Raw genomic sequence first — 22,114 nt, 5'->3', positions numbered from 1 at the left:
TAACCAGTGTTCTCAGGCTGAAGTTTCTTGAGGATTTCATGCCATTGTTTTAATGAAGCCAGTGAAATACCCACTAAAGTCCTTAGTCTGTCATTCTGCAGTCTTATTCAAGACTTTCCTCTCGCCCACAGCCATTTTGTGGTTCTAACTACCAGAACCAGAGTGAGCAGAAAGCCACGAGCATGACTTAATCATGCACCTCTGTCATTATTGCATTTTCCTCTTTCTTAAACCCCAAATGCCATCTTGGACTTTGATTATTACTGCGTTTACAATATGGGTGCTAAAAACCATAATGTCTCAAATGACCAATTAGCTCTCACGTCTGTTTTCTAGGAATGCAACTTGAATATTATTGAATGTGTGTGTGTGCCTGCATGTGTGTGGCAGAATGCCCAGAGGGTCAGTTTGGAGAGCAATGCAGTCAGACCTGTGAGTGTCAGAACGGAGGCCAGTGTAACCATGTGACTGGGAGATGCAGCTGCACAGCTGGGTGGACCGGAGATAGGTGCCAACTGCGTGAGTGGCTCATCAGTTAAACTGCTAATTACTGAGCATGATGACCGTAATGTCAAAGAAGTCTATTTTTCAAACCACTGTGCTGTGTTGTAGAACTTTTTGGCAGTATAAATATCAGTCAGCAGACTCTGAAAACCGACGTTAGTCATGTTATCTATCTCGGGAATCTCTTGGCGCAGTTACTGCACTTGCAGAAATGAACTCATGATATAAGAAAGGCTAGAAAAATATAATAGAACGTTTGCAGTCAAAACTCAAATGCTTATACTATGTTGTGTGTATTCAGCCTGTCCTGCAGGACGATATGGAGGGCACTGTTCAAGTCAATGTCTGTGTCAAAATGGAGGGACTTGTAACAGGATCAGTGGCCGGTGCTCCTGCCCACTGGGATGGACTGGAGCAGCTTGTGAATTGGGTGAGTCTGACAGTACTACAGATTAAACTGTGTTGTTTACAACTTTTCAGCTGCCAGTTAATGCAAATATCTAATCAGCCAATCACATGGCAGTAACTCATTCCATTTAAGGATGTAGACATGGTGAAGACCACCTGCTAAAGTTCAAACTGAGCATCAGAATGGAGATGAAAGGTTTAAGCAGCGTTAAACGTGGTTGTGGGTGCCAGATGGGCTGGTTTGAGAATTTCAGAATCTGCTGATCTGCTGGGATTTTCCCTCACAACCATCTCTATTGTTTACAGAGAAAGGCAAGAAAAAGAGACAATATCCAATGAGAGGCAGTTGTCTGGGAGAAAATGTCTTGCTGATTTTAAAGGTCAGAGGAGAAGGGCCAGACCACTTCAAGCTGACAGGAAGGCAACATTAACTCAAGCAACCACTCATTATAACCAAGGAAGGCAGGAGAGCATCTCTGAACAAACAACACATCAAACCTTGAAGCAGATGCACTCCAGTAATAATAATGGATTGCAGTTATACAGCACTTTTCGGGGCCCTCAAAGCACTTTACAATTCCACTATTCATTCACTCTCACACACTGGTGGAGGCAAGCTACAGTTGTAGCCACAGCTGCCCTGGGGCAGACTGACAGAAGCGAGGCTGCCAGATCACACCATCGGCCCCTCTGGCCATCACCAGTAGGCGGTAAAGTGTCTTGCCCAAGGACACAACGACCGAGACTGTCTGAGCCGGGGCTCGAACTGGCAACCTTCCGATTACAAGACGAACTGCCAACTCTTGAGCCACGATCGCCCAGTAGCAGAAGACCACACCAGGTGCAACTCCTGTAAGCTACAAAACAGTAAACTGAAGTTACAATTCACTAAGGTTAACCAGAATTAGAAACTGAATATTTGAAAAACTATGATGGGCCTTGATTTCTGCTGCAACATTCAAATAGGACATTGTATCGCCTTGTATCAGCAGTTCAGGTTGGTGTTGTTGGGACACTTTATTGGTCCCTTTGTACCAACTGAGCATTGTTTAAACACCACAGCCTTCAATGTTGACCACGTCCTTCCCTTTGTGACCAGTTTGTGTACTTTCTGATGTCTTCTTCCACAGCAGGATAAAGTGCCATATCACAAAACTCCAATCATCTCAAACTGGTTTCTTGAACATGACAGTGAGTTCACTGTACTCAAATGACCTCCCCAGTCACTGGATCTCAATCCAACAGAGTACCTTTGGGATGTGGAACGGGACATTGACATCATGGATGTGCAGCTGACAAATCTGCAGCAACTGTGTCATGTCAGTGTGGATCACAAGCTCTGAGGAATGTTTCCAGCACCTTGGTGAATCTATGTGGTGAAACAGGCAGTTCTGTAGGCAACCGGAAAGTCCAACTCACTGCTCAAAAGGTGTATGTAATAGAGGGAAAGTGAATGCACATTGTAGGGAAGCTAAGAGAAACAAAACTTTTTTTCTTGATTAAATATTTTGTCTTTCTGTCCCTGTCTTCATAATTTGGTGCCTTGGAAAAGCCATGTTGTATTTATGTGATAAATTATTACTTGAATGTAACTTTTCTCTTAACCTTCCTTTCCATCTGTCCCAGAGTGTGAAGAAGGACGTTATGGAAAGAACTGCACCGAGGTCTGCCGCTGTATGAATGGAGGGAGATGCGACAGAGTGACAGGAAAATGTGTGTGTCTCCGTGGTTGGACAGGAGACCTCTGCCAGTCAGGTGATTTCCTATACTTACAGCATAGTTGTTTTATCATAATCTGATGCGGGTTTTTTTTTTCAAAGACACATAAAATTGTAGCCTGTCTCTCAACATCATGAGAGACAGGCATGCCCCTGTGCTCCATTTGCTAACATTTGGATATCAGCAGCAGAAAGGTTTGTTTACTCCAGGAAAAGAAGCTGATAGCGTATAACCTGGTATGTCAAAACAGTTTGTGCAGTTAGCCTTCCAAGCATATAAAAGGTAAACATCTTCTAAAAGTGCATCCTTGGCTGTGATGTTGCATGCTAACCGCGAGCGCTTGTGTTTTTTGTCTGAAGCCTGTTCTAAGGGATTCTTCGGGGAGGGTTGTGAGCAGAGGTGTGACTGTGCCCATAGTTCGAGTTGCCACCATGTGACAGGCCGCTGTGAGTGCGTGCCAGGCTGGAGAGGAGCCAGCTGTGACAAATGTGAGTGCGTACAGGACTGAGGAAATTGCGGCTGAATGAAACTGGCACTAAAGAACATAAGAGTGAAGTGACTGTGTGTGTGATGTGTGTATTGACTGACAGCCTGCCTCCCGGGGTTCTACGGTGCTTCCTGTGCCCAGCGGTGTCAGTGCCAGGCTGGGGTGTCCTGTCACCATGAGACGGGGAGCTGTGGCTGCCCAGCTGGACTCACAGGGGCTGGCTGCGAGAAAAGTAAGAAGGAAAACAAAACCTGTCTGAATGAATTCTAATCATGAGGTGATTAGTGGCTTGCTTGCTCAATTTTTAGATCTTAAATATCCACAGACTTTCACTAATGTCCTTTACCTGTAACAGGTAGTCAGGAGAGTATACCTACATGGCTTACATTTGAGGCCATTTAGCTACCTTGTTGATAAAAACACTGTCGCCTTGAAACAAACCAATTGTGTGCTTGTGAGAATGTTTCATTATTCAAACCGTACCCTTAAGGAGTGTATATAAGCAGCGTCACTCTCAGCCCTTCACTGCGCCTTCTACTCACCCACCCTCCTCCCCTTCCTTACGGCCTCAGCTCCCTTCCTCTCCTCACACACTCCCCAGACATCTGATAAATGTTACACACCGGTTGCCAAGTAAAACAGAAGGCATTGTTTTTGTCTCCTCGGCGGCGGATAAGGGCTTTTGGAAGGCAGACATGCATAATGACAGCACCGTAATTGCCTCTTTAGTCTGGAGTCCTTTCTTATCTGTCCCCCACGCTGCCTGCTGCTGCCTGACTGAGTAGCTTAGTGCTGCGGTCTCACCCGAAAACATGCTCCGTTCACAGATTCATCTTGTTCCCTATGACTGATTGTCTGGGGACTTCATTCATTATTGTGATGAGCGCATATGTATGTATGCAGACAGGGTGTGTGAAAGAATGTCCCTCTGTGTTTGCCTGGGTTTGGGCACCAGGGAAAGTTGCTGCGAGTTTTGGTGTCATTAGCAGTCAATACTAAATGTCCCAGTATGTTCGCAGGATAATCTGAGGAAGGAAAGGGAAACGGCATGCGTCTTTGTTCCCACATACTATTGAATGTGTGCATAAAGGCCTTATCTGCTGCCGTATCACCAGCTCTATGGATATCTGCACAATGTTTCTTTTCGGGTGTGCAATGCCCATCAGGGATAACAATGAAAAATTAAGACTGCATTTGAGGCTCATTCCTTTTCATTTTTATTTATTTTATTTATATCCAGAAATACGTATCTTCTTTTAACAAAGCTTTAATTAACACACACCTTTTAGGCTAAAAATTAACAATAGGATTTTCAAAAGCTTACTAATTAACATGCTTTTAAACTGCACTGCAGCCCCAAACGTCTTTAGATATTACCAATGGTAGGCTCGGGTCAGAAGGCAAATACCCGACACAGCTACCTGTAAGCACCCCTACACAAAGTTCATCTTAGGTCTTTTTACACTGATTCACAACTTGCTGTGCACTCTTCTTCAGGCAGCACTCATTCCTAAATCAGTATCAGTATTTCCATTGGTAAGAACACAGCCGACTCAACCCACCTCAATCTCTGTGCTCCATTTGACGCTTTGAGAGCTTCAGACAAACAAAAAATCAGAATATATATTTACACACAAACATATATATATTATAAAGATATTAAATTATAAGCATAATACAATACCACTGTCTTTGATCCAGCCAAGAGAGGTTAGTTGTTCAGCTGACCTGTGCATCGAAGATTTATCATTCACCTTTGAACAAAGAAGGTAAATGATCCCAAAAATTGCTTTTTACATTCTTCTGTTGTGCTGATGTGCGTGATGTGCTGCCGGTTTGATCATTTTAGCCTGCCCTGCTGGAGTGTTCGGCCAAAACTGCAGCAAGCTGTGCCAGTGTTCAGGAGACCAAGAGCAGTGCCATCCGGTGACGGGGAAATGTAGCTGCTTGCCTGGTTATTATGGGCCGCGATGTGGGCTAAGTAAGTATACTGTTAATCTTCTGTTGCAACCACTGGCTAATAAGACGCACCTGCTATTATCCATTTATTTATTTAGTTTTTAATAAAACAGGAAGTCTAATGAAATAACTATTGCTGCGGAGTACATATTTGGCTACACTTTAGATTTGCATGACTCAATGATATGTTTAATTTAAGCCAGTAATAGTTTTGTGTGTCTGGTTTTTCTGTAGGATGTAGAGCGGGGACTTTTGGGCCAAATTGCAAGTCCAGGTGCAGCTGCATCAATGGTGGTCGCTGTGACTTCAGGACTGGTTCCTGCTACTGTCCTCCTGGCTTCATAGGCAGCGACTGCAGCTCAAGTAAGTCAAGAAAGCTTGAATGTCCTTGTCCTCTAATAAAAGAGCAACAAAGCGAGTCATATTTCTGCCTACTTATACTTATGGTAAATGGCCTGTATTCATATAGCGCTTTACTAGTCCCTAAGGACCCCAAAGCGCTTTACATATCCAGTCATCCACCCATTCATTCACACACTGGTGATGGCAAGCTACATTGTAGCCACAGCCACCCTGGGGCGCACTGACAGAGGCGAGGCTGCCGGACACTGGCGCCACCGGGCCCTCTGACCACCACCAGTAGGCAACGGGTGAAGTGTCTTGCCCAAGGACACAATGACCGAGACTGTCCAAGCCGGGGCTCGAACCGGCAACCTTCCGATTACAATGCAAACTCCCAACTCTTGAGCCACGATTGCCCTTATAGCTTGATTATTTGGAGTCACAGTCTTTCTTTTATCCTGTCACCCTCCCCTTACTGCCAACCAGTTGCAGCAGATGGCTGCCCTACCTGAGCCTTGTACCTGGTTTTCCTGCTACAAGGGAGTTTTTCCTTCCCACTGTCACCAAGTGACAAACCTTGATTTTCTCTGTATTATTGTAAGGTCTTTATCTTACAATATAAAGTGCCTTGAGGTCAATGTTGTTTTGATTCAGTCCTATATAAATAAAATTGAATCTAACTGGATTGATTTAGAGACTTTTTTTGATACAACCATTCTTTATGTTGCGTTACAAAATTCTGGTCGACATCAACTGAAGTAATGCAGATGCCTGTAAAATTAATACATGCATAGCTTTTAATTTGTTCTTTCATATGAATGAAAGCATATCTATTCATGCAGGTTGTCCAAGTGGATACTATGGGAAAGACTGTGCTAAGATGTGCACGTGTGGGGAAGGTGGACAGTGTCACCCAGTAGCCGGGAGGTGTATCTGTGGCCCTGGTAGGATGGGATTGTCCTGCGAGCAAGGTAACGTTAAACTGAGGATGTTTATTTGCAGTATATTAGTGCAAAATTATATATTTGCAGAATTTTAGATGCAAAGTGGCAAGAACAGTGCTGCACATCAGAGAATGATATTCAAAGAACTACAAGAGTAGTTTCAAGACTGACTCTAAACAGGATGCATACTGGCACATTTAACATTTTGCAGCAGCTTTAAAGCAAGAAGAAATGACTGCTAGATTACAAGTGTCACCTCGCTGTTCAACTTTAAGCAGAACCATATCACACATATCAAACAGGCTTTATATTTAGACATTTTTCTTTTACAATCCTCTTGAGTTTACAGAGAGTCACCACTGAGACTGCCATGCATCATTAGGAACCACTGGCTCTAATGAGTTCTTTAGAAACAGGACACTTAACTAGAAATGAGAAACAACCACTAAAATGAGGGTGTAGTTTTCAACATTTTCCCTGTGTATTTAAGTTACAAATTCTCCATTTCCTCAGTGTAAGCGCTGCGATGATCACAGGGCTTTTATTCCCACTAAACAGAGGCAGAGCTGAGTTTTCTTAATCTCTCCTTTTATCAGCAATTCAGCTGGATTGCAAACGGGGAATTTCCAGCGCTGCCTGCACTAAATGTTCTCGTCTTCAGCCTCCTGCATGTACTTGGACATACCACCTCTTAAGTTCCTCTTGTTGAATGTTTACATAAACCTAAAGTGGCTCATTCTCTGTGTTCCGTGTCGCTGGATTTGGCAAGGAAGCAAATAAATAAACAGGGGAATCAAAGACGGCTTGCTTATTGTTTTCCCAATCTAAATTACCCAGAGAAACATGATTATTCTTTTATATCAGCGCCAAATTAGGCTACTTTGCCATCTCTTTAGAAACTGTTGCTTAAATAAACACGAGCGTGGTTAGTGCAGTCGCGTTTGTGTGTGTGTGCGCGCGCGCGCGTGTGAAAGAGACAAGGGAAAGCGCGAGCTGTGCACTGTGTGTGTTTTATGTTTGGTGCAACCACTAGTGCTTTTGCTGAACAGAAGAGTTCTTGTGTATTATGATGTTTCCTGAAAATTGTTACTCCAGTGTGTCCCAGGGGGCGCTATGGCATGCAGTGCAGAAACGCTTGCAGCTGTCGGAACGGGGCTTTGTGTGACCCCAGTGATGGGTCCTGCAAGTGCGGCCTTGGCTGGACTGGACCCCGCTGTGAGACAGGTACTCCAGATATTCCACAATAAAAGAAAAATCCTAAACTCAGCAAAATTTGATTGTGGTCATTTCAAATTAAAAGCCAACAACAAACTTTATATTGCAGTAGTTTGCAGTAGTTTCCCCATTATTAGCTACATGATGGACTTCAGTCTGCATTTATGAAGAAGACATTTTTCCCAGTTTTCAGTGTTTAATGTTTGATGCACACATTTTTTACTTTTTTACTCCAATAATCATCACTCAGGCTTATATGTCACATTTCTTTCTAGTGTTATCAACCCATTGTGTGTGTCTGTGTGTGTAGCCTGTCCACAGGGTAAATATGGGCTTGATTGTGCACAAGACTGTCCATGCCTCAACAATGGGACCTGCGACCGCTTCACTGGCAGCTGCAGCTGTACTGCAGGATACTACGGCCACTCCTGTCAACACAGTATGCAAACCCTCACTCGAAATAAAGAAAAGAAAACTTGGTTATAAGGTTACTAGCAGTCCCGTTGACGTTATGAAATGTAGATCTTTTTCAAATTCCCCTGGTCACATAGAAGACTGAATGAATCCAGATAAAACAGCTTTTTAACCAACCTAAATCCTCTGTCTTGTGTTCCTCCCAGCGTGCCCATCTGGGTTTTTTGGAGTGAATTGCGCGCACACCTGCGTTTGTAAGGTGCTGCAAGCGTGCGATCCTGTGACAGGCAAATGTGCGTGTCCACCGGGCTACCATGGCTCTCAGTGCCAAAGACGTAAGTATGTTACATGCAACTACATGGGAGTAAAGGTTAAACGAGTAACAAAGAGGGATATTTGTAATTCAGCATGTCTGCGAAGACTTAAAACACAGCAGTGCTCACAGTCACATGTTTGTGCTCATTGTTAAATGGCCACCTGGATAGCCAGCTGCGACTGTACATGGGGAGATATGAGCATGAATGAATGAGAGACTTCCAGCAAAATGTGAGTGTGTGGTGGCTGGCAGACAGGCTGTTAGGTAGGTGGGCAGGCAGGCTGGTTATTTGATGAGAGACAGGTGTTTCCCTACTGCTTAATGCATTCTTGTTACATCCTCATGCCCTCCTGCAAGCTCGTGGGGCTCTCAGCCCCAGTTTGAGTGCCTTAATGGCCACTTCAGTACCAGCAGGAGATAGGACTGAGCACTGAAGAGCAGCTAGAAGGTAGCCACATGCCTCAGACACCGACCTGGATCGATCAGGGTGTTTGTGTCTATCTGAGAAAATGTTTATGCACAGTTTCTTATAACTAAATGCTGTTGTTAGTGTGTGAATCCATTCATTTCCATTAAATGTATATTTGCATGTGTGCTAAGAACTAAATTTCAATTTCCAAAATGTTTATTAAATGTGTTAATCGTGATCTCGTTCTAAAAGCTTTACTTTGTGGGATTATGTAATTTAAAAAAAGGATATTTTTACGTATACACGTGTTATCAACTACTTACAGCAGGTTTCAGTGCACTCCCAGTCTATTCATGTCTAATGAAGCAGTTTCCGTGTAGTTAAAGAAGAACTTGAATGATCATTACTGTATTTTTCAAATTATGCGTGTGAATGTTTCTGTTTTTTTCTTCTCAGGATGTGAGGTTGGCAGCTTTGGACCGAACTGTGAAAGATCATGTGACTGTGCTGGCGAGGCCCCATGTGACCCATCGACAGGACGCTGTCTCTGTCCCCCAGGAAGAACGGGGCACAGATGTGAAAAAAGTAGATATTACTTTTATTAACATGATTCACTTAAATCCAAAATAGATATTAAAAAAAGATCACTTAGGGCAGGGGTGTCAAACTCAAATACACAGTGGGCCAAAATTCAAAACTGAAAGAAAGTCGCGGGCTAACGTTAATATTTATTGAAATATATTTATTCCTCCAGATATAAGAATGAATCTTTTCTTATGGACTCAAACACGTTTTGCTGAAAAACTGAATATGGAACAAGCAAAGCTTAATACTAAACAATATATATATTAGCTGTATAATACCAGTGGGCCAGCTCTAATAGTAATTTGGTATGGCTTCACGGGCCAAATGTAATTAGGCTGCGGGCCAAATTTGGCCCACGGGCCAGAGTTTGACACCTATGACTTAGGGTGTCTTACGTCAAGTCTTTCCTTTCTTTGAATTTCCTAATTTCTTTCACTGTGCCTTGTTTTGTTTTTTTCTCAGCCTGTGACGAAGACCGTTTTGGCCCTGAGTGCTCCCTGCTGTGTCGCTGTTCTGACAGGGCTCGCTGTGATAGGGTGAATGGACGTTGCCTGTGCCCGCTCACCTGGCTTGGCCCTACATGTAGTGAAGGTAAACACACGAAGAAAATAGATACTTGCACTATGAGACGCAGCACTATACAAAAGACTTGAGGAACCTCTAATTTTTGCATATGTGTGGAAGTAAATGGGAAATAGGTGGAGGAATTTATTGAAGTCTGCGAACATACATGGAAATACAGCATACAAGGCAAAATACAAGTACAGGGAGTGCAGAATTATTAGGCAAATGAGTATTTTGTCCACATCATCCTCTTCATGCATGTTGTCTTACTCCAAGCTGTATAGGCTCGAAAGCCTACTACCAATTAAGCATATTAGGTGACGTGCATCCCTGTAATGAGAAGGGGTGTGGTCTAATGACATCAACACCCTATATCAGGTGTGCATAATTATTAGGCAACATCCTTTCCTTTGGCAAAATGGGTCAAAAGAAGGACTTGACAGGCTCAGAAAAGTCAAAAATAGTGAGATATCTTGCAGAGGGATGCAGCAGTCTCAAAATTGCAAAGCTTCTGAAGCGTGATCATCGAACAATCAAGCGTTTCATTCAAAATAGTCAACAGGGTCGCAAGAAGCGTGTGGAAAAACCAAGGCGCAAAATAACTGCCCATGAACTGAGAAAAGTCAAGCGTGCAGCTGCCAAGATGCCACTTGCCACCAGTTTGGCCATATTTCAGAGCTGCAACATCACTGGAGTGCCCAAAAGCACAAGGTGTGCAATACTCAGAGACATGGCCAAGGTAAGAAAGGCTGAAAGACGACCACCACTGAACAAGACACACAAGCTGAAACGTCAAGACTGGGCCAAGAAATATCTCAAGACTGGTTTTTCTAAGGTTTTATGGACTGATGAAATGAGAGTGAGTCTTGATGGGCCAGATGGATGGGCCCGTGGCTGGATTGGTAAAGGGCAGAGAGCTCCAGTCCGACTCAGATGCCAGCAAGGTGGAGGTGGAGTACTGGTTTGGGCTGGTATCATCAAAGATGAGCTTGTGGGGCCTTTTCGGGTTGAGGATGGAGTCAAGCTCAACTCCCAGTCCTACTGCCAGTTTCTGGAAGACACCTTCTTCAAGCAGTGGTACAGGAAGAAATGGTAAATGGTAAATGGCCTGCATTTGTATCGCGCTTTTCTAGTCCCTAAGGACCCCAAAGCGCTTCACACTACATTCAGTCATTCACCCATTCACACACACACACTGGCGATGGCAAGCTACATTGTAGCCACAGCTGCCCTGGGGCGCACTGACAGAGGCGAAGCTGCCGGACACTGGTGCCACCGGGCCCTCTGACCACCACCAGTAGGCAAACATGGGGTTAGTATCTTGCCCAAGGATAGTTGGCATGCAGCCAGGAGGCAGTCTGGGATCGAACCACCAACCTTCTGATTAGTGGCTGACCTGCTCTGCCACCTGAGCTACAGCCACCCATAAGTAAGAAGTCTGCATCCTTCAAGAAAAACATGATTTTCATGCAGGACAATGCTCCATCACACGCGTCCAAGTACTCCACAGCGTGGCTGGCAAGAAAGGGTATAAAAGAAGAAAAACTAATGACATGGCCTCCTTGTTCACCTGATCTGAACCCCATTGAGAACCTGTGGTCCATCATCAAATGTGAGATTTACAAGGAGGGAAAACAGTACACCTCTCTGAACAGTGTCTGGGAGGCTGTGGTTGCTGCTGCACGCAATGTTGATGGTGAACAGATCAAAACACTGACAGAATCCAGGGATGGCAGGCTTTTGAGTGTCCTTGCAAAGAAAGGTGGCTATATTGGTCGCTGATTTGTTTTTGTTTTGTTTTTGAATGTCAGAAATGTATATTTGTGAATGTGGAGATGTTATATTGGTTTCACTGGTAAAAATAAATAATTGAAATGGGTATATATTTGTTTTTTGTTAAGTTGCCTAATAATTATGCACAGTAATAGTCACCTGCACACACAGATATCCCCCTAAAATAGATAAAACTAAAAACAAACTAAAAACTACTTCCAAAAACATTCAGCTTTGATATTAATGAGTTTTTTGGGTTCATTGAGAACATGGTTGTTGTTCAATAATAAAATTATTCCTCAAAAATACAACTTGCCTAATAATTCTGCACTCCCTGTAGTCTTCAGGAATAGTTCTTCAGGCTTCTTGAAGGACATTCAAAGCTCTTCTTTGGATGTCGTCTGCCTTTTGTTCTCTGTCAAGATGATCACGCACTGCTTCAATAATGTTGAGGTTCAGGCTCTGGGGAGGCCAATCCATCAATGATTGTGTTGCACTGTGTGCTTTTACTGCGTTATAAGTGTGTCTGGGATCATTGTCATATTGAAAAATAAAGCCATTGCCAATCAGATCATTTCTAGATGGTATTGAATGGTGGATCGAAATCTGATGTAATCTGATGATCATTCCATCACTTTTAAAATGATTTGGTTTTAGGCCTTCCACTTCTTTGTTTTGTCTTCCATTTGTTTCAGGATAGATTGCATAATATATTATATATATTATGCATGATATATCTCATATCACGCTTTTATCTATGAAACTCATGGGAACCACCTTGGTGGTACAAAAATACTATGTTATGTCTGTCAAACTGTCTATTGCATTTTTTGTAGATTCAGTTAAATAAGAGGGAACAAAGCTGCTAGTAGCAAAGGGCCTGAAAATACAGTTCAAAATTAGTTCTCTGCTAAGTTGTCTGTTATATCGCGAAAAAAAACAAAAAAATGAAAAAACGTTCCTCTAAAATTGATCAGGCACAAGAATTGGAATTAAAAAAGACTGAAAAATTAGCCAATGAGTGAAAATGTTTTTGAAAGACCTTCAGAAAGCCTGGGGAACTATCAAGACTACTTAAAATCACAGGAAAGTACAATATAAAGAAATGAGGTGTGACTCAAGACTTTTGCACAGTATTGTAGACACAGACAACCATGTATCATTACATGAGAGGACTACAGATTATCTGCCTAACCTCTATCATCATTTAACCTTAAAGAGTGTCCTCCCCTTTCAAATTAACAATTCACATTGTGAGCACTGACTTTTTGTCCTCTTTTGGGAGACACCAACCTGTAATGTGTCTCTGTAAATCCACTCAAGTCCCCACAACATGACTAATACCTGACCACACACACGCACACACTCACACACACAGAAAACATAGACACCCAGGGTCAAGGGCTGTAAAGCTGAACCAGCTTTAGTGAAATACTGTGTCATGAAGTGTGAGAGGCTGAGCCCCATCACTCTGTGTGTCACCCTGTCTCTCTCAATAGCTGCTCCCGTCTCCTGACAGTTATTTTAATCTGCACCCAGCATGAAGCCAGTCTTGAAGCTGTCTTCATTTTACCTCCTCAAAGCCAAGCGCACGGGGAGACTACGTAGCAGTAACTTCTCCTCCAAAATCCCCAGAACATTTGCTTTTGATTTGCAAATAGTGCTGATGTCTTCTTGCCTTTTTTTTTTCTTTTCAGCACCGCTCCACCAAACCCCGGGAGTGCTGAACTTCTCTGTGTCCCAAAGAAAGAGAAGAACAGGCAGCAAAACCACATAACCCAAGCAGAGGTACAAACATCTGACTGGGTGTTCAAACACAGGACTTGGCTCAGTGAAGCATTACTCAGATCATCTCGGTAAAGGTAATGCTGGTGTTAATATGTTCGCTCAAACTTGTAGTCGGCTGTCAGAAACTGGCACTCAATCACCAAATCCCAAGCTCGGGGGCGATCAACTAGTGGACCTGGCATGTGAGAGGCCTTCAAAGGAGCATGAACTCAAACGTACCCAGTCAATCTAAAATTAAAAGTTCAGAGTTACACAAGCTCCTTAGCAATACACACACACACACACACACACACACACACACACACACACACACACACACACACACACACACACAATACCTGAATTACATTTGTTACTGACACGAGATTCTTTTCATCCACTGCCACTTTTTTTATGTGGGTGTCCATAAAAGGCTTAATGTTTAGTGTAAAAGAATGCCAAGCATATATCTATGTAAAAATAAAAATGTATGAAACAGATTTAGAAATACCGGGGCAGCTTGTTTACTTATTTTAAAACACAAAAGATGAACACACACAGAAAAAGTCAACGCGAGACACAAAAATATGGTCCAAAAGTGAAAAAATAGAATATTTTATGTGCACCAAAGTGGCCTGTTAAATGCTGGAAAGAGTCTCACAGTGGTGCTTGCACTTTTCAGATACATTTTTTGCATTTTAATGTTAACGCTTTTCCCTCTGAAAAGAATGAAGATCAGATAACCAGTTCATTTGTGAAGAAGCTGGCTCTGGGACACAATAATGGCCCAATATTCATCTCAACTCACTTTAAGGTTAAGTTTGGCTTGACCAAATTTCATTTCCCTGCAATTCAAACACTCAATTTATTAGCGCTGACCACAGGTTTTCCTGGTGCAGTGCTGGTCGCGAGTCATTACATTTAAACTTCTTTCAGATTTGTGTTTGCCGAGTGAGCTGCTGACACAGAGGTGGGCAATTTTACAAAAAAAACCCCAAAAAACAACAACAAAAGAAAATGTTACTGCACTTTTCTCTGGACTTACAGTAGTAGAAACTCATTTCACCCTTTCACTACTGCACTACTTTTACAAGACATTTTATCTCGATTGGTGTTCGTCTGTTTTTATTTTTTGTAAAAAACTGTATTTGTATTATATCTCAGGTCGGTGCCAGTTGTATCACTCGTAACCCTACTGTGCTCATTTCCTGGCATATCAGTGGTGCTACATTGTTTAAAAGAGAAGATACATTTGATTTATCAGCCAGTTAGTATGTTTCATTTTGTCATCTGTGACGGTGCCGTGAACCAAATAAATAACAACAAACACATCTGTGGACATTTCCTTTAACTAACCATCTATTTTTTTTTGTAATATGTGCTATGAACGCAGCGTTGCATGGTACTGATTTTTGTGATCCCTAAGTTGTGTGGGCTGGGGGTTTGGGGGTGGGGGGGCAGTAAGGTATGGGTGGAGGTTTCAGCTGTCATTGAGAGCTATGGGATCATGTGGCTCTTAGTGTGTTTGTGTGTGTCAGTGTGCAAATTTGAGCAAGGCAACTACCAGACATCTCTCATCATCAGCCTGGGCAGGGTCAAGTATTAAGGCCATGCCTGCCTTCCTGATAGTAAACGGTGGGTTACCTGAGCTGAGTGTTAAGGTGTGTGTGTGTGTGTGTCAGCATCAGAGAGCAAGTGCACTCTCCCTGAGGCATTTTTCATGTCCACTGGAGCGTTTTCTCTCCCGTTGGCCAACGGCGGCTGTGGTCCAGCACTGGCGGGCAGGTGCCTGGACCATACATGCACCCTATATCCAGGACGTCCTGGGTTGAGTGATGGGTGAGCGAGCTCAGTACCAGGGGACTCTCCCCCCACCCCACCCCAAACACTCACTCTCCAGTGAGGCTGATGGATGGCGGCGCGCTCCTGCTCGCCCCATGTTGTGACAAGCAGCAGATGTTCTCCAATAATGTTTATCGGCTGGGCCTTCATCTTCAGATGACACACACCTGTTTCCAGTCAAACACGCCCAGAGAGGCCATCCATCCACCGAGCTCTGGGTGGCCGCTGCACCACTGTATCAGCCTCTCCACAGCAGCACGCTGGGCGAGCAGCACCGTAAATGAGGAACTGGCATGGCAAAATATCTAATCTAAATGGCTACAAACAAGAGATGCTTACCACGCTGTTGTGCAGAGGCTTGGCTCTTCTAGTACTGATACTGCATTGATACAGTATGTTTCAGCGTCCTTGTTTTTTTGTTTTGGTTTTCTTTTGCATGATTTGAGATATGAAAAGCTTTTTGAGAGTGCCAGAATTTCAAAGGACACTTTTGTTCCATTGCAAGTAAATGAATAAAGCATGGCCTTTGTGCAGAAAGACTTTACGAGCGAACACAAAATGCCCGCTGTTGCACGCATGCTGGCTTATCAGGGAGCGAGAAAAAGAGAGGGCTGGAGGAAACTGTCGATGAAATAGCCCGTAAAAGGTAAGATCGCATCATGGGTACTTTTTCGCTGTAATTAAGCATACGCCACTCTTTGCAAGAGAGATTCTATCACTTTGCTGCCATAGCTTCACGTCCCAGAGATAATTTCTGCCCCTCTGCGTTGAACCAGATCTCCCAGAAGGCCACGGTGTTTTGAACTTCAGCTGACAAAGCTGTCTGCTCAGATAAAAGAGTGAAGGGGAAATCATTTCAACACGTCCTGCACCATTTGTTTGGTTGCTGCCTGAAAAAATAAATCTTAAATGTCGGGGATGTAAAAAAGATTTGTATCAAGAAACTCTCCCACACTCTGGGGCCGAGTGTTGTAAAGAGCGTATCTTTGGTTTAGATATGTCGGCTTGTTTGATTACAAGCCTGAAGAAAGGTTGATTCTTTTTTTTTTTGTCTTTCAGCAGAATTTATGCTATCGCTTGCTCTAACTAGACACTCACTATATTTGAAGTTTATTTAATTAACTGGGAGAGTTTTTAAACCCAAATTTTGCAGGTAGGTGCACATTGTTACTTCCACCACTGGGGGGAGCTCAGCACAGAAAAGAACTTTGACAGAACTCTGATTCAAGTGAGTGCACATAAATGAATGGATCATGCTGTATGCTAATTAACGTCAGCATATATTGTCAATTTTGTGCTGCAAACATTTTATGTTTAAGTGACTCCAGAAGTACCAAAACCAAAATATGCATGCCCAGTCCTTCAACAATGGAGCCGATAGCCTCTAATCTAATCCATGAGCAAGAGAGATGATTTCAATAGCAGGCCTCAAGTGGTTCTGCTACCACGCCTATCCTGATTAGACTCGTCATATTAAAACCATGTGCACGGCTGGGCTGCTTTGTCTCGGTCTGTTCCTCGGGACTCTACTGAGTGTCCATCAATAACACTAATGGCCCGTAGCCTCCAGGGAGAAAAACGAACAGCGTAATGAAACCACAACCTTAAACTCTGCTGCTTTCCAAGAGAGAAGAAGAAGAACAAGTAGTGAGGAATTGGTTTGGTTGTCCTGTACACACATGGGACATAGACAGAGGACGCGCTACCGTAACTGTAAACACAACAGAAAGTTGATGAGGTGGTTTGCGGTGTCTCCCCACTCAAACACACACACAAGCACACACTCAGAAACACACTTTGGCCAGCTGTTAGCTTTAGTGTCCCTCCATACCAGCCCCTCATTCCTCCCTGAAGGATACACTCCCACACCCCTCCGTGTCTCCTTCTCTGCAATGTTTCCCTTGGTGTCTGAGTCAGCATGGGTGCCAAGTCAATCAATGTGAGAGCTGCCAGCTGTGATGGTCTCTCTCTCTCGCTCTCTCTCTCTGAGGGTGTGATGTATGTTCCAGCAAGCGGAGCAGGGCAACTGCACACCACACGGGGCTGACTGCATGGACGGGTGGAAAAGGAAAGGAAAAAAGGGTTGAGGGTGAGGAGAGAAAGAAGGAGGGGAAGATAGGAGGGGGGAAAAAAGAGGACGGTGGCTGAACAGGAGCTGTAATGAGGCCTGATGGATTCTGAGGCTGTGCCAGATGCCCCATTAGCTGAGTGGCTCTGAGCCCCACGAAGCACTGCCCACAGAGTGCCCACCAGACTACACACACACTGTAGTGGCACAGCACCTTAAAGGCCTAAACCCTGCGAAACAGAAACACACACACTTCTCACATTTAACTAAAACAGATTGCAGTGACTAATGTACACTCTTCTGTCTCACTTCCTTAGCTGTTTAAACACACACTTACACACACATTCATCCAGGGCCTTGCCAGCCACACACGGATACACACTGAGCCCTTTATGAGAAGGTGTGGGTTAATGACGGCAGCGGCTCGTCCCAGTGTGTTGATTAAGTGTGAGTGGACACATGGGTGACACTGGCATGTTCCAATCAACACTGATCAAACCAGTGCACGCGCCAGTGCCAAACACACCCTCGTGTCACTCCGCTGCCCACGAACAATGGAACTATACACTGTGCTGTCCATTCATAATATTTTGGTGCTCTTTCCAGAGCCAGTGCCTTTGGACTTTTGTCTAGGGGAACTTTTTATGTAGGTGATGTAATTACATGGGCAATTTGAATAGCAGCGGGGGCAAGACCTCTGAGGTTCTGGTGGCTTAATGCTGCAGCAAAGTTAGTTGCCAGATGCAGTCAAGGTGTAACTGTTGTTTAGCAGTTTCCTCTATTGCACCTGCAGAAGTGTGCATCACTGCCTTTCTGAACTCATGCAAATTGATTGGAATTATCTCTGAACTTGATGCATATATATTTTTAATTCTCTTAGTAAGTCTCTTAGTAACTAATTAGTAAGCCTCTTAAGACATTGCTTTTTTTATGCGATATCTGCCATTTCAGCAGCATATATAACACCAGGGGGATGTGAAGGGGGCACACAAAAGCTGTTTTAAGAAAGGATACCAGTGACTATGAACAATGTAAAAGAAATGTTTTGTAAGTGTAAGCAGACAGAATTCAAATCCTGCTCTGAAGTTCCCCGTGAGCTCCAGAGAGCTTTATAGTGTTATTCAGGTCATTATTTTGGCTTTGAGGCCAACAACTTGACTGCTTTGGTTGACTTTCACTAACCTTATGGTGGTGGTTTTGGCAGAAGTGAGTAAAAAGCTGTAAATATTCACTTTTACACGACCTCCTCTGTTACTTCAAAACAATCAGTCACACGATGATAGTACAGAACAGGGCTTTCAAACATAATGCCTGCAGGCTAAAATCGGCTGCCCAGTCCAGCGCGCTGGACAGCTTTAGAAATGTGAGGGAGTGGATAGATTTTGAATCTCTAACTGTATTTTTAAAGGGTTTTCAGCTTTTGCTGCTGATAAAGACCCCCACCCTCATTGTCGCTCACACTACACCACAGTACAAGGAGATTTTGTCAATTAATGAAATCTTTATATTCTAAATTTATAATTATAAGACAGTCTGAGTGATGAGCTACCAGAATCTTTTCTGTAACTTTTCTTTTCATTTATGATTAAGTTTCACTGGTCTGCCCCACTCCAAATCAAAGTGGACTGTATGTGGCCCACAATGGAAAATTTGACATCCTTGGTGGAAGACCTTCACTCCTGATGGAGTTTTCTGACTCTTAAGCTACAACAGGAATTAGAAGGTATGTCAGTTTTTCATTTTCCAAATGATTCAAAGTTTCTTTTTTTTAAATTGGATCAGCAGATACAAATGTGTTCTGATTGCTGACAAACTCCTGTTGTCAGATAAGCTTGAATGAGTCCCCAATAGTGCAGATGGCACAACCCATACTCAAGACCAATATCATGTCACTTCATTATGTTCCTAGCTTGCAAGATCACTACCGCTGACCTCATCAAAGCTGGACGACCCATACTGACCTCATCAACGCAGCGTGACCCACTATGACCTCGTCAAAGTTGGGCACCCCACAGAGCCCAGAGGGCTGACGATGGGCCTTAGAAAAACAACCCATCCATTAGGGTGCCAAGAGCACTGTAAATGTAGAGTGTCAGCGCCAGCCATCTTCACTGTCATGCCCAATTCTCCAACCCCCCACTTGAGCTACTCGCTGGACAATGGGGCCACTAAACCTCCAACCCTCCCAGCCACAATGTCCGCCCACGTTGGCTGGCAGCAAGCAGTGACGGGGGCAGGGGGGTGCCGGATGGGGAGGCCTGCTGCAGGATGGGACTCTTATTGAGTGTTTGAGCGATGAGCCAGGTCATCACATCTACCCACCTCATCCATCATGCCCCACAAACGGACACAAATAGAGAGGACACATTCCTGCCTCCGCTCCCACTACCACATTCAAGCCCTCTCCAGCCTTTTCTCTGCGTCTCCGTCACTTTGTGAGCCAAGGCCTCAAGAAAAAAATAAAGAGGACCAGAGTTCAGACTCTCCCTCGCTCTTGGAGGCCATGGGAGCGCCAGAAGAAAGCGCCAGGTGGTGTTCTGACTCTTGTCTCTTAGTATAAATTTTGACGTGGGTCAAAATGATGGGCAGCCAGAAGGACTGTATGGAGTGAGGAGGCGCGAGGGAGATGGACGGACAAAGAGCGAGTAAAATTATTTTCTGGAGTAATAAAGAGAGAAACGAAAACATGTCAATCCACATTGTAGTCCTTTATTTCTTAGTTGTTCCTCCCACAGTATTGAATTGAAATGCATAACAGTTACATTGTAGAAAGCATTAAAACAAAGTACCTCAACTTGCTGATTACTTTTTAAAGTCGATTATAAACAAAAACAACGACAAAAAACAAATAAACAAACCAAAAAAACAAAGAAAAATCTGGTCCCTCAAAACGGGAAAATAAATGAAATTAATCTGTTATTTATCATAAGTTTGGCACAAGGGATTAACATGAACCGAACATCGCACAAGCTTGCAGACAACCGTAGAAAATGTCAGATACAGATCTTATCAGACCAATCATGCGCTTATGAAGAAATTATACCTGGCTTTTTTATTATTAATTCTTTATACTGTTTTTCTTTTTTTTCTTTTCTTTTTTTTTTTTTTTTTTTACATTTGAATCAATAAATTGTCATAGAAAAAACCCCTAAGTAATATCTATTCATCAACTGATTTCATTAGTAGAATAAGGAGTGAATTGTATGTTTTAATACTATCCGGCCCTCAAATGTAATCTACAAACCCCATTGAACTGTGGGATTGGCCCGGCTGGGAATCTCCCCCTTGCCCGGGCTAAGAGCAGTGCTATTCAGTAAACAAACTACAGTTTGCCAAGAAATAAATACAATTCTCAAAATACAACAGCAAATAACAACAACAACACCAACAGAAACCAAAATGAAAAACAAAATCGTGATTGTCTAAAAATGAAAGACACACAAGCATGGAGTAGCTAACGACTAGCATTCGGGCTATTTAGTGGTATTGTTGGTGGACTAGGATGGATTCAAAGGCTTTGAAAAAGACTTATGTCCTCGACAGAACAACAGTTAACTTCAGCACTGGATACTTATTTCAGTAAATTAAACAAAACAAAACAAAGCAAAAAAATCATCGCGTTTTCTTCTCTTCCACTAAACAGACAATCTATTTATATCCTTTCACAGACATCGCAGGTGGGCAGGATGGAGTGCAGTGGACAACAGTTGTCAGACACTTGTGTACAGTGCTATGATTGTGCAGACACACACAGCTATGAAAGATGCAGATGGGAGACTGGCCTGATTTTAGTTGAGCAATCACTATCTTATGTTTGTACTTCAGTTCAGTTCAGTGATATTAAAGCACCGCCAGTGCTATCCTTACATGGAACGATTTTCATCTGAACCGAGGTTGCTCGCCCGACCTTTTAATGTTTTATCATCATGTATTCATGGGAAACACCTGTTGATCTCTCCGGGGGTTCAAAGGGAATTCTCGTTCTGGTTCTTATGCTTTACACACTGTGAAACATGCTAGGCTGAAACCAGCTGTCTTAGACGCCACCAGCGTTACTCTCGGTGTAAAATGTTCTCCTTGCTTTGTATGTGCCGGCCAGAAAATTCAGTCGAGTGACGACAAATCAGCATATCCACTTCCCACAACTTTCAGCTGCCTTTGCTGTGCAAAACATAGAAATTCAGAAGAATAAATACGGCTATTATTACTTTAGCATTATTATTTTCACCACATCCTGGTTGGTGTCAATGTAACAAATCAATTTTAGGGTCTCAGAGGGACATTTTTGCTCTCTATCTGCTGGAGGTCTATTTTTTTGGGGGGGGGGGGCTTGGGTTGGGATGGATTTTGCAAGGGCAGTGGCCGTGTTTTGGGGGTAAGGCGCCTCACTCAGCAGTCGGGTGGGCTGTGGTTCCTGCTCAGCAGTCACTCTGTGGACAATCAGGGATTCCTGCAAAATAGCCCCTGCAATGGACTGCCAGTGCCATAGGTGGATCAGGGTCGGGTTGAGAGCTGAAAAGGTAGGTGCAAAGAGGTGTCATCATACATGGCTGAGGGATTGGATGGCACTGGATTCAGCGGCAGCCCGTGCCAGACTGTGCCACATGGTGGCTGGGGTGTGGGTAGCTGGGTGAAGAGTGTCCTTTTCAGCCAGGGACAGCATCATGGCATAAGCCTGAAGGAATAAGGGGTGGATTACAATTTACTATATTATTTACATAAAAATCATTAAGTACACTGCAGATAATCGTGTATATGGATTGTCTGTATCTAAGCGTACGCTCGCGCGTGTGTGTGT

The 22,114-nt window shown here is 43.4% G+C and overlaps 2 protein-coding genes and 1 long non-coding RNA gene across 16 annotated transcripts in view; 2 read left to right on the top strand and 1 right to left on the bottom strand.

The window, feature by feature from the left end:
- Window positions 1–14,737, top strand: part of megf6 (multiple EGF like domains 6) — a 61,493-nt gene extending 46,756 nt beyond the window's left edge. Inside the window, exons 25-38 of the mRNA XM_040009202.1 lie at window positions 391–519; window positions 806–934; window positions 2,539–2,667; window positions 2,991–3,119; window positions 3,222–3,350; window positions 4,968–5,099; window positions 5,312–5,440; window positions 6,262–6,390; window positions 7,459–7,587; window positions 7,889–8,017; window positions 8,199–8,327; window positions 9,174–9,302; window positions 9,765–9,893; window positions 13,337–14,737. Coding sequence (XP_039865136.1) covers window positions 391–519; window positions 806–934; window positions 2,539–2,667; window positions 2,991–3,119; window positions 3,222–3,350; window positions 4,968–5,099; window positions 5,312–5,440; window positions 6,262–6,390; window positions 7,459–7,587; window positions 7,889–8,017; window positions 8,199–8,327; window positions 9,174–9,302; window positions 9,765–9,893; window positions 13,337–13,416 — 1,760 coding nt within the window. The 3' untranslated portion in view covers window positions 13,417–14,737. The remainder of the gene's footprint in view (window positions 1–390; window positions 520–805; window positions 935–2,538; window positions 2,668–2,990; window positions 3,120–3,221; window positions 3,351–4,967; window positions 5,100–5,311; window positions 5,441–6,261; window positions 6,391–7,458; window positions 7,588–7,888; window positions 8,018–8,198; window positions 8,328–9,173; window positions 9,303–9,764; window positions 9,894–13,336) is intronic.
- Window positions 14,738–14,877: 140 nt separating this feature from the next.
- Window positions 14,878–20,208, top strand: LOC120719521. The gene is made up of 2 exons (XR_005692711.1): window positions 14,878–19,039; window positions 19,226–20,208. It is a non-coding gene; the product is annotated as an uncharacterized LOC120719521 (long non-coding RNA).
- The window catches only part of mecom (MDS1 and EVI1 complex locus), a 125,613-nt gene continuing 123,510 nt past the window's right edge, over window positions 20,012–22,114 (bottom strand). For all 14 annotated transcript variants that reach the window (XM_040008775.1, XM_040008785.1, XM_040008781.1 and 11 more), the window contains one exon: window positions 20,012–21,991. In XM_040008775.1, the coding sequence (XP_039864709.1) occupies window positions 21,857–21,991 (135 nt within the window). In that variant the 3' untranslated portion in view covers window positions 20,012–21,856. The remainder of the gene's footprint in view (window positions 21,992–22,114) is intronic.

Source organism: Simochromis diagramma, unplaced genomic scaffold (assembly GCF_900408965.1).
Source record: "Simochromis diagramma unplaced genomic scaffold, fSimDia1.1 OVJJ01000344.1, whole genome shotgun sequence".
NCBI classification, from domain to species: domain Eukaryota; kingdom Metazoa; phylum Chordata; class Actinopteri; order Cichliformes; family Cichlidae; genus Simochromis; species Simochromis diagramma.
Note: the sequence above shows the minus strand (reverse complement) of the source record. Positions and strands in the feature narration are given on the sequence as shown.